At 55.8% G+C, this 10,622-nt stretch overlaps 1 protein-coding gene across 1 annotated transcript in view; it reads right to left on the bottom strand.

Annotated features, from left to right (window-relative positions):
* Positions 1-3,484: 3,484 nt before the first annotated feature.
* VOLCADRAFT_104764 (uncharacterized protein) overlaps positions 3,485-10,622 on the bottom strand; it is a gene marked incomplete at its 3' end in the record, with an annotated part of 8,073 nt that continues 935 nt past the window's right edge. Inside the window, exons 2-6 of the mRNA XM_002950581.1 lie at positions 8,102-8,741; positions 7,754-7,800; positions 6,760-7,374; positions 3,947-5,023; positions 3,485-3,549 (exon numbers count right to left, since the gene is read on the bottom strand). Coding sequence (XP_002950627.1) covers positions 3,485-3,549; positions 3,947-5,023; positions 6,760-7,374; positions 7,754-7,800; positions 8,102-8,741 — 2,444 coding nt within the window. The remainder of the gene's footprint in view (positions 3,550-3,946; positions 5,024-6,759; positions 7,375-7,753; positions 7,801-8,101; positions 8,742-10,622) is intronic.

Consider the following 10,622-nt stretch of genomic DNA (forward strand, 5'->3'; position numbering starts at 1 on the left):
TGCTGCAGTTGCAGCGGGCACCTTAGGCTCGCCTGCATCAGCGGCCTTCTTACTTGGCTCAACGAGGGCAGTGGTACACAAGGGATGGCCTCAGGTGTGGGGCACATAGTACAGGTTGCAATGGGCAGCAGCACCACAGCCAGCACTGGTGGCGGCAGCCTTGGCACAGCTACCGTCCGGCTCAACGAGGAAGCCGGCGCGCAAGGTATAACCTCAGGCGTGGGGCAAGTAGTACAGGTGGTGATGGGCAGCGGCACCACAGCCAGCACTGGTGGCGGCAGCCTTGGCACTGTACACGGTACTGTCATTGAATACAGTGTACTGACAGGACGCGCGAAGAGCAGGGTCGGTAGAAAGGAGACTGCGATAATATCAATACCACTAAAGCCATCGTTTCTGGTACCAAACATGGCTCATCCGCAGCATGGTTACACACCACAGTGGCAGGATTGGAAGGGGCTCTACAACAGGATGTCACTTTACGGTAAGGGCAACGGCTTAAGCATGCGCTCACATCCTGTCTGTTGGGTCGTGTGTGTTTAAAGTTGCCTGCCTTGCCTTCGCAGTGAAGCTGGAGCTGCTGTGGGATGAGTGGGTGCTGGGGATTCTTCTGCCAGATGGCCTTACCCGCACTGCCCCTCTGCGGCTTCTAGAGCATCCGGAGCTGAGAGGCATATGGCGTGCTGGGAAAGACATGAAACGAAGAATCAACGAACGCAAGACCGTCATCTATGCACTGCATCGGTGGATATTTGGTTACGCACATGCACAATTAGATGTCGTGCAGGGTACTTCGTACCCTGAAATGACCGTGGATGAGGCCTGCGCCGATCTGCTTGCCACATTCAAGGGAGCAAAGGGGAAAAAAGTCTGTGTGAGCTCCCTAGCTCGACAGAAGATAGATGAAATGCCGCCCTCAGAGTATGAGGACCTTGTGGGTGTGGGGCTGTACACGTCACACAGGTACCCCTGATAGTGTTTTTTGGGGGGGCTACAATGCATGTGTTGAGCCCTGTACCGTGATAACCGTAGCTACAAACTAGTTCGGATCTGTTAACTTAGGGTTTCTCATGTGGCACGACAAATCTGATTGGTCGTCACTTGCAGTCGTCCTGTAGGTTCAAAGGACCTGGGTGTATGGATTTTAACTCTTGAATTTTGCTTATGCTTTAATTCATCATGCGGCTGTGATACTCCAAAGCACCGTTGCACCTGACATAGACGGTAGAAAGATCACCTGCATGCACACCACATGCAAGACTGCAGCCTGACAGCCCAGCCCCAGCCCCACGACAACCCCCAACTGGATGAAGGGACAACCTATATGAATCTATATGAAGCCCATGTGCGCATTCCAAAGACACCACAATAAACACAACCGGAATGGACCCTGCGTCAATTCAACTCTGGGTGAAAACCGCCGGCCACAGGACAGGGAACACGATTTCAGCACAGGTCCAGCTGCAGTCTCTTCTTATATGTCTTCGGCATCAGGCATGTGAGAGGCGCAAGGCTGGTTGTGTTTGCCGTACAGAGCACAAGAGGTGGTTAGTGGGTGGGGCCAGCCATACAGCTCCAGAAGGATAGAACCACCGATGCTTGGCTGCTAGGCGCCGAACCAGCTGCTGAAGCTTCTTGTTGTATGGCATCAGGCCGTTGAGGGGTGCAAGGTGTAGCCGCGTTTCTACAATGTACGGAGCTTTAGGCCTTGGGAGCCGGGTTGGGGCCGCTTCTCTGTTTTCACGGATTTGCAGGTTCACTTTATAATTTTCATTACGTTTGCTCCGCTGACAGGAATGACATTGACTCGTTCAGCATGGGTGCAAGTAGCGTCAATCAAGTAGTTAACGACACACGACCATATGATTGCCACTGATATATATATTGGACCTCCTTTGATCTCATGGTTTTGAAGAAGTTGAATGCAAGCTAGTGGCGTGTGTCTCTGCTTACCTCCGGTCTCTGCTTACCAGTTTAGAGTTAACGAATTTAAAAGTATATATTTGCAACATTTGCATCGTTATAACCTGCAATGAAATGTATGGGTCCCGGGATGCCGTATGGTATCGGGTCCCTAAGGGTCCGGGACCTTTGCATAGCAGTGGCTGTATTGTGGTACAGTTACATACGCTCAACATTTGCGTGTCCATCTTTTTCTGACACTTCGACTGTTGAACCTGTTTACATGGTAAGATCTTAAGAGTTGCTGGCTGAGTTGCATCTGTCATGTTAGGATTTGCTATGAATTCGTCCCTGTTATTGAGGGATAGTTCAAACAGGTTCAAAAGTATGAAGAAAACCGTGAGTGTTGTGAACCACAGTTCAAGTTCAAGTTCAAGTGCAAGTGCACTTTGCACTTTGTACAGCTCTTGTACTGCTATTGTAAAGCTCTTTGCGGATCATTTACTCAAGCACTTCCCCTTTGGGGGAACAAAGGGACAACCTTTGGTCTCCCTACAAAAGCATGCTCATTCACAACTAACGCTAAGATTCGCACTGCTACGCTGTTGTAAATGGTAACTATGCTGTTGTTTGAGCCTGTTTGAGCTATACCGTTGACATGACAAACTCGATTTTGTTCGGGTCGAGCTTCTTCACGTTCGTCAACCCTACCAATTTGCTGGTGTTAAGAGATAAAGGCTGTTGTGTTGGAATTACGAGATGCGCGCTGGCAAAAAAGGTGGTTAGACCGCTACAGGGAGGCTTCATATCTCAGCGGGGTGGCGCAGCAGGTTTGCTATTGCATACAACCTTCGCACATCGTTGTGTTACAAGATAAGCAGGTAAACTCAAGGGTTAATAAAAGCAAGAGCCCAGAGATTCCGTGCAACCTGCACGTCATGGTACCGAAACCAGTTCGCTCAGAGGGCTGACCGCCACAAACTTAGTTCTACAACATACGCGAACGAACGTGAACTAACGCGGACTTAACGCGATCACCCGTCGTCATAGTGTTAATCGCACACACATTACCTGCTGGCACACATTATACATTTCTGTGTTACTGTCTCCCTTAACTGGTTCTGGTGGCGGAGGATTGGCTGACCCGACGGTGCTGAACGGTGCGATTGGGACGATTTGTTGGCGAGAATTGCACCGCTGCCAAGGGCCTTACACAGCAGGAAGAGCAGACAGCCAAGCCTATCAGTGGCCGCGCGGCCCAACCGGCCAGCAGGCCGCCCGTAGCCACGGGGGCCGCGCGGCCTACCGCGGCGCGACACACCAGACAGCACCCAGTCCGGAACACACCGCGAAAGGGCGCCAGCGCCCAACACCAAAAACCAGAACAAAGCTAACCCAAGAAACAGAAGCACTGCAGCACCCGCGCGCCCCAAAAACCTTCACACCAGACAAAGCCCGACCGACCAGAAACGACCAGGCACCAACCCCAAGGTAGTTCCCCCTTATTCCGGATGCGGGCGCCCCGGCCCGCCCCCTGAACCACCCCCCTCCCGCGCGCGTGCTGCCTCAGACTGCCATCAAGCTAAGGGGGGGAGGGGCGCCTCTCAGGAGACCGCCGACGCCAGGCCGAGCCAAACAGTGCTGCATCTGGGGCAGGATTGGGGGTAGCGGAAGAGGAAGCAAGGGGCTGACAGGGACAGGGCGGGCGGGGGGCAAGTACAGCCTGTCGCACTGACAATTGGACAAGGCCGTATGCTCTTCTGCGTGAAGGCAGAATGACTTCACCAGGAGAGCAGCGAGAGTTAAGTCGCCACTGCGAACCAGTTGTACGACAGTACCACAGAACCAGCCTTAGAAGCTCTGGTCGCTTCACTCCGTCGCATCTAAGCCAACAATTCTGTGTTACTGTCTCCCTTAACTGGTTCTGGTGGCGGAGGATTGGCTGACCCGACGGTGCTGAACGGTGTGATTGGGACGATTTGTTGGCGAGAATTGCACCGCTGCCAAGGGCCTTACACAGCAGACCGAAGAGACATTTGCTCACTGGCGAGGCCCAGGCTGCGGGAGACGGAGAGTTTCGCCTCCCCGTCGCGCCGCGTGTAGTGCTGTACCATGGCGTCGCTGCGCCATCGGCCGTGCGCTTTGCGCAGGTCCGCAGGCACACCGCGGTCGGCGGCAGTGCTGTTTCCTCCTATGCGCATGGAATGCGCAGTGATGCGGCGGGTGATCCCCGCTGCCTGCAGAGTCTTGTTGAGCCGGTGGCAGAAGGCCGGGTACGACAGGGAGTGGATTGGCTGGGCCACCGTGCCTGTCAGGGGGCCTGACAAGTACCCCCCGGCCCTGTTCCACTGGACCGGTCGCAAAAGGGGCCCGACGTCCTCGTCCGGCGTGTCTGGGCGGCGTTTGTACCCTCCCAGGGTGAGAAGGCGCTCCGTCAGGCCCACGGGGCAGGCGGCACCGCCAACACGGGCGATGGGGACCCAGTGACCCCGTCTCTGCTGATCGGTCTTGGAACGAGGGATGAAAACATCCATGCCAGTTGCCGTGATAACCAGAAGGTCCTCGTGAACGCTGATCTCCGCAGCGTCGTCGAACCGAAAGAACCCCGCGAACATGACCACGACGGCTGTAACGGTCATCAGCTGGTCAAGGGGCGGCTCCGGCCCACTAACCAGCCGGGCCAGCGCCGTGACGTCCGCCGGCTCCAGGGCGTCGCGTTCCAGTTTGCGGCCTTGGAGTTGCTTTTCGGCAAGGTCGCGGACGATGCTGCAGGCAGGGTGCTCTGTAGGGGGCGCTCTGCCGGCTAGGCGGAAATAGGAGCTGATTGCTGCACTCGCTGTACGAACCCGTCCTGGCCCCACCTTATCTTCCTTGGACGAGTTCAGCAGGGAGAGCAGATAGAGCGCCACCACCTCACCCGGGGTGTCATAGATGCTTCCGGGCAATCGCCTGGCCACCCACCACTCGCGGAAAGGTTCCCAAAACCGCGCGTAATCATTGGACGTCCGCGGGGCGAGTGTTTGACCGGCCACTTGGGCAAACTGAGTCGCCAAGGTGGAGAGCTCTGCGTCCGCCTCCGCGCCTAGAGCGACCAAAAGAGCCTCAGCTCGGGCATCTAAGTCTGTGCGAGGGGCGCGATCGGGTCAGCGGGGACACGGATACGGTTGATGTTAGAGGCCGAGAAGTCGACCAGAAGGGCCAAGGTGGACCAGCGGGAGGCGCCTTTGGGCAGGGGGGCCCCCGAAGTGCGGGCCAGGAAGACATCCGCGGCCCGGCCGAGCAAGCGAACTCCACACACAAAAGATTTGAACCAAACCCCGTCGTCGGTGATAAAAGGCCACCAGTCGCGAGTAGGCCAGAAAGGCGCGACAAGGCAAAGCCGGGACTGGCAGGCCTCGGCGTGCTGCAGTACCCTGAGGAGGAGGTGAAAGGGCGGATTCGCCCAGCACCTGCGCCCCCAAAAGAACCTGAATGCATCGACTCCGGACGTCGTAGGGGTGAAATAGCGGGAATAGTACACGGGTAGCTGGAAAGTCGCGTGGGACGCAAATAGATCGATGTCGAAGGGGCCCCAGGTGTCTTGAAGCCTGCGGAATATGCTGGGCTTCAGCATCCAGTCGTCAGGGTCATGCAGTTTCGAAAGCGTATTGGCGAGCTGGTTCTGACCGCGGGGTCGCCACTCCGCTTGCAAGCGGATATCCTGCTCGAAACAAAAGCTGTGCAGCTCGCAGGCGACCTTGTGGGAGTTGTCTGCTTTAGCGGAGCCCTTGTTGACGATATTCGCTGCATTGAGATTGTCGGTGATGACCTTAACCGACTGACCGGATAGACCGGCTGGGCTATCGAAAGATCGAATCGCGTTCAGAATGGCGTGGAGTTCCTGCGGAGTAGATCCCATAGCGCTGACGTCGGGCGTCCACTCGCCGCGCGCTGGCGCTAACCGGCCATTGAGGATGGTCCAGGCCCCCCAACCTCCGAGGGACTCGGAGGATTTGCCTGCGGCGTCGCAAAAAATGAGGGAATGCACCACGGACGGAACCCACAGGTGCCGTCGGCCGTTAAACCGATCAAAGGACGACTCCCAGAAGGACAGCTCCTCCCGCGCATCGTCCGAGAGGGAGAGATGGGTTTCCCAGGTCTGCCGAGTTTCAATAAGTTGACCGAGGGCTCGGGTGCGCAGCCGGGCCCAAGGTCCGAGGGCCCAAGACATGGCCAGGAGTTGGCCTTTAATGGACGCCAATAGGCGGGCAGTCGAGCGCCGCGCCGTGAGCACACTGCTGATCTGAGATAGGAGGCGATCCCGCTTGTCGTCTGGCACGATGAAAACTCCGTCCTTGGTATCGATAAGCATGCCCAAGTAGCGAATGCGATGCTGCACGGCCCCCAGCATAGACTTCTCCTTATTGACCAAGAAACCGAGCGACTCCAACTGAGCAACCACTTCGGCCCTACGCCGGACCAAGTTGTCGGCGTTTTGGTCCGCATGAACCTGATCGTCGATGTAGCCCGAGCATCGCCAGCTGCGTTTGCGCCAGGGGCACATGACCTCTCGCATGAGCTTCGTGAACACCCAGCAAGCAGAAGCGAGGCCGAACGGCAGTTGTGTGAAGACATGAAAGACCCCTCTCCAGCAGAAACCGAGATATTCCCAGAACCTGGGATCGATATCGAGATGATGATAGCCACTTTTAAGGTCCAAAGTGAAAAGATAATCGCCTGGGAGTAGCCAACCAGGAACCGCCTTCAGATCTTCATACCGGAAGGAAGGGACGTGCAAGTAATCGTTTACCGGCCTGCCGTCCCAAATAAGCCGGAGCTTAGTTGCCTGCTGCACAACCCCCAACGGGCAAACCACACGGGGCTGCGACGGCCAAACACAGGCCGTGCCCGACGCCACTAGATCTGCTACGGCTTTGTCCACGAACGCGGTGTTGGCGGTTGCCGAAGCGTGATTGCGGCCAGAGTGCTGGGGGGGAGGGCTGGAGACCCAACGAAGAGGGAAACCCGACGTAATCCACGAGATGACCAGCGCGTTCACAACCCAAGCCTTCCAAGCGCCTTTCTTGCTTGAGAGGCGTCCCCTCATCTGGGGCGGCACGAGAGATGGACCCGCTGCTGGGGAAGACCGAGGTCCCAAGGCGCTGTCGAAAGTAGAACTAGAAAACTCCCCTTTATTTTCCCAGAATTCACCCGGGGTCTCAACCTTCACACCTTCTGGCGCCACCGCGGGGCGGGCTGGTTGTTTCCGATGCGTGGCGAGACTTGCCGGAACTGGTGCGGAGTCCAGGTTTGGCCGACGGGCAGGAACGGGGCCCGGTGCGGGCCGTTTGGGGGCTGGCAAGTCTTCGGGGGATGCGGTAGGTGGGCCGCGCGGCTGACCTAAGAGACGCTGCCCTTTGAATTGGCTGACGTTGCGACTGACAGACAGCTGGACGTTTTCCGCAAGGCCCGAACTCGAGAGGGCCTCTACCCCTAGCTCGGACAGGAAGGCAATAGCATCGTCGTGCGAGAAAGAATCCATGGTCCTCAGGCTGGAAATTACTGGCGGCTATGAAGGCCTGCAAGCGAGCACCGGACAGACTGTTGGAGACACGGGCGAAGCGAGAAGTGGAGCAACGCTTAAAAAGTGGAAGGCAAAAAACGGGTCCCCCCAGCCGGCCGGCTGCCAAGGCGACTTGAGTGGCCACTTGGCCTGACGCGAACATCCGAAAAGGAGGAAACTGCAAACGCTGCCACAGAGTGAACCCGTGTGACGGTCTGTTCACAACCGCAAAAAACGAAAGCAGTAAAAGGGAACAAAGCGGGAAGGCAAAACACCGCGAGTAAAAAGAAAGTCGTCAACGAAGCTTACAACTGCGCTCGCGGGCGCCAATGACTGCACATGCGGGCGCCAAAGAACTGCGCACACGGGCGCCAACAACTGCGCACGCGGGCGCCAAAAAAAAAAAAATTGCGCACACGGGCGCCAACAAATGCGCATGCGGGCGCCGACTATTGCACACACGGGCGCCTCAATCGCACGCGCGGGTGCCCAAGTCGATAATCGCTGGCAACCTCATCGAACCAAAAAAGGAAAAAAATCCTGTGCACACTGCACTGATCGGCGGTAGTCATGGAAGGGGGTGGCGGCACACGGGCCAAGAAAAAAGGACAGGCAAACTGGCCCCGCTCTACTGTGCCAGAAATTGAAAACCACTACTTGCCGCTACGGCCTTCCTTGCGGCTATTGCCATTGCGATCGCTGCGATCAAAGCGCTCTGCATCTCGACCTCTGCCGTACTCGTGACCTCCGCGCTGGCCGCCACCCCGTTGATTACTGCCGCGCGATCCGCCACCGCTGCCTCCGCCGCCGGAGCCTCCGGCGCCGCGAGAATGGCTGCCGCCATGGCTGCCAGGCGTGGAGGTGCTTGCCGTCCGCAGAGCCCAGTCCTTCTGTTTACGCACTAGGGCCTCCGCTTTCTCGCCTTTCGGAATCCGTGTGCCGATGATGTTATTAAAACAATGATCCGCGGCTGTAAGGCCTATGCGGGGCTCTGAGGCTAGCTGGTGCGTTACCTCCATGCCGATCTCAGCACGGAGCTGAAGCCGGTCTGTCCACTCAGCGGCCTTCTCGTAGCAGCCGGCATCAAGGTAGCTGCGGATGAGCTGAAGGCCGAGATGAAAGCCTGCGAAGGCTTGCAGGCGGTGACCGATTACATCTCTCGGTACCTTCTGCTCGTTAGCCATGAAATCCGCGCGCAGCTCGTCTGCCTGCTCCAAAGTGGCCCGGTCGTCCCGGCGGCGCTTCTCCGAGACCTTCTCTAAGGCATTCATCATGACTGTTTCTAGAACGGCAGCGCCTGTCTTAGCAGCGCCAGCCGGCGGGGAGGACCCAATGGCGCCCAACCCACCACCAGCCCCACCTGGAACGGTGGCTACGGTCTCAGTCGAAGGCGCATTGTCATTAATAGTTGACATTTAAATGAACTAAGTAGGAATCGTAGGAACTCAGGCGATGTAGATCGGAACTTGAATTGGTAAGGCTTCAAAGTACAGCCTGTCACACTGACAATTGGACAAGGCTGTATGCTCTTCTGCGTGAAGACAGAATGACTTCACCAGGAGAGCAGCGAGAGTTAAGTCGCCACTGCGAACCAGTTGTACGACAGTACCACAGAACCAGCCTTAGAAGCTCCGGTCGCTTCGCTCCGTCGCGTCTAAGCCAACAAATATACCTAGGTATATAGAACACGTGATTCTGTGCACATTGTATGTCTGCATGTGTGTAACTCTTGATATAGTTGTGTGCAGTGGTGTTCACTCGAGCAGTTCCCGTGTCTTACAGAGCACCAGTGGTATAGTGGTAGCATAGGTCCTTGCCACGGACCAGACCCGAGTTCGATTCTCGGCTGGTGCAGCAGTGACTCGCATGTTTTGAAGCATTCTACGGTGAACCACAGGCATCTCACTGCCTTAATTAGTGCATGCACGCCCCCATGCATGTGCGCGATCCTCCATACCTACTTCGAATTTGTTGTCCCACATGCCCGAAGCGCGTGTGTGCTGGTTGCAGGTCCAAGTGTATGTCCTGGGTATTAGGTGCATTGTTGCATGCCAATAACACCCAGGCAGGAAGGAATGAATGCTATGGTGTAGTGAACTTTAAAGTGCTCTGTCCTGTGCAAATAGATGCAAAGGTCTGGTCTGGGTTGACACTACTGCGATTCGCGGTTTAAGGTTCTGGGTTCGATTCCTGGGGAGACCCCCGAATTAGTCGGGAGCGCGAGATTATGGCTAGCTGCTGAGATGTGGAGTTGAGGTCGCAGTTGATGGACCAGATTCGCACGCTAGATTGGTGGCGATTGCCGAACCCTCTGTCTCTTCGGTTGTTCGGGTGAATGGATGAGGAGGGGTCCTAGATGGCTGGACCCGCCGCCTTGGACTTACAGTTCGTATGGCGAAGTATAGTGTGGTAGTGGTGGACGGTGCTATAAGATGATAAATCGTAGAACTGACAATGTGATAAAGCGGCCCAGAAGCCTCCCACTCTGTAACATTACATTACAGATGCAAAGGCACATGCACACAGCAGGGAGACAAGCAAACAAGTGAGGGACTGCAAATAAAGTGCAATACAGCATATGTGTATGCATGTATATGTGTACATATGTCATCCATCGTCATGTGTGTACACGGCTGGCCACAAACAGGATTACATATGCCAGGTTTTCTTATTAGTGCACTCTGTGAGTGCAGTAGTGCAAGTACAGCTCTCCATCCATCATAACCGACCTTAGCTTGTGTTGTGGCACACTTGCATATTAACCCTCGGATCTTTCCCCAATTCTCTGGCACTTTGCCGCTGGGCAATATCTTCGCTCTTACTTGGTTAACCATTGGGCACTTGCCTATCTTTAATTGGGCGCTGGCCCACCTTTAAGCGGGCACTTGCCTGTCTTCATCACGCGTGATACTGGATTATAGCGCTCTTGCTATAATCGTGACACTTGTCACTGGTAGACCCACTTGGGTTACGATTGCACCGATTGGTGATAATTCGCGTTGACGACTATATCTTCGGACCGTACAGACTTCTGTACGGGTCGTCCTAACGCAGAGGCATTTAGCCTCTTCTCATTCACTCATCGGTAGTTTTCACTACCACCTAAACAGTGGAGGTGGATACAACAAGTGGTATCGAGACGTTCGGTCTCGACCAGCTCTTCCGCACCAATCTCGAT

Source organism: Volvox carteri, assembly GCF_000143455.1.
Source record: "Volvox carteri f. nagariensis unplaced genomic scaffold VOLCAscaffold_19, whole genome shotgun sequence".
In the NCBI taxonomy this organism is placed as follows: Eukaryota; Viridiplantae; Chlorophyta; class Chlorophyceae; order Chlamydomonadales; family Volvocaceae; genus Volvox; species Volvox carteri.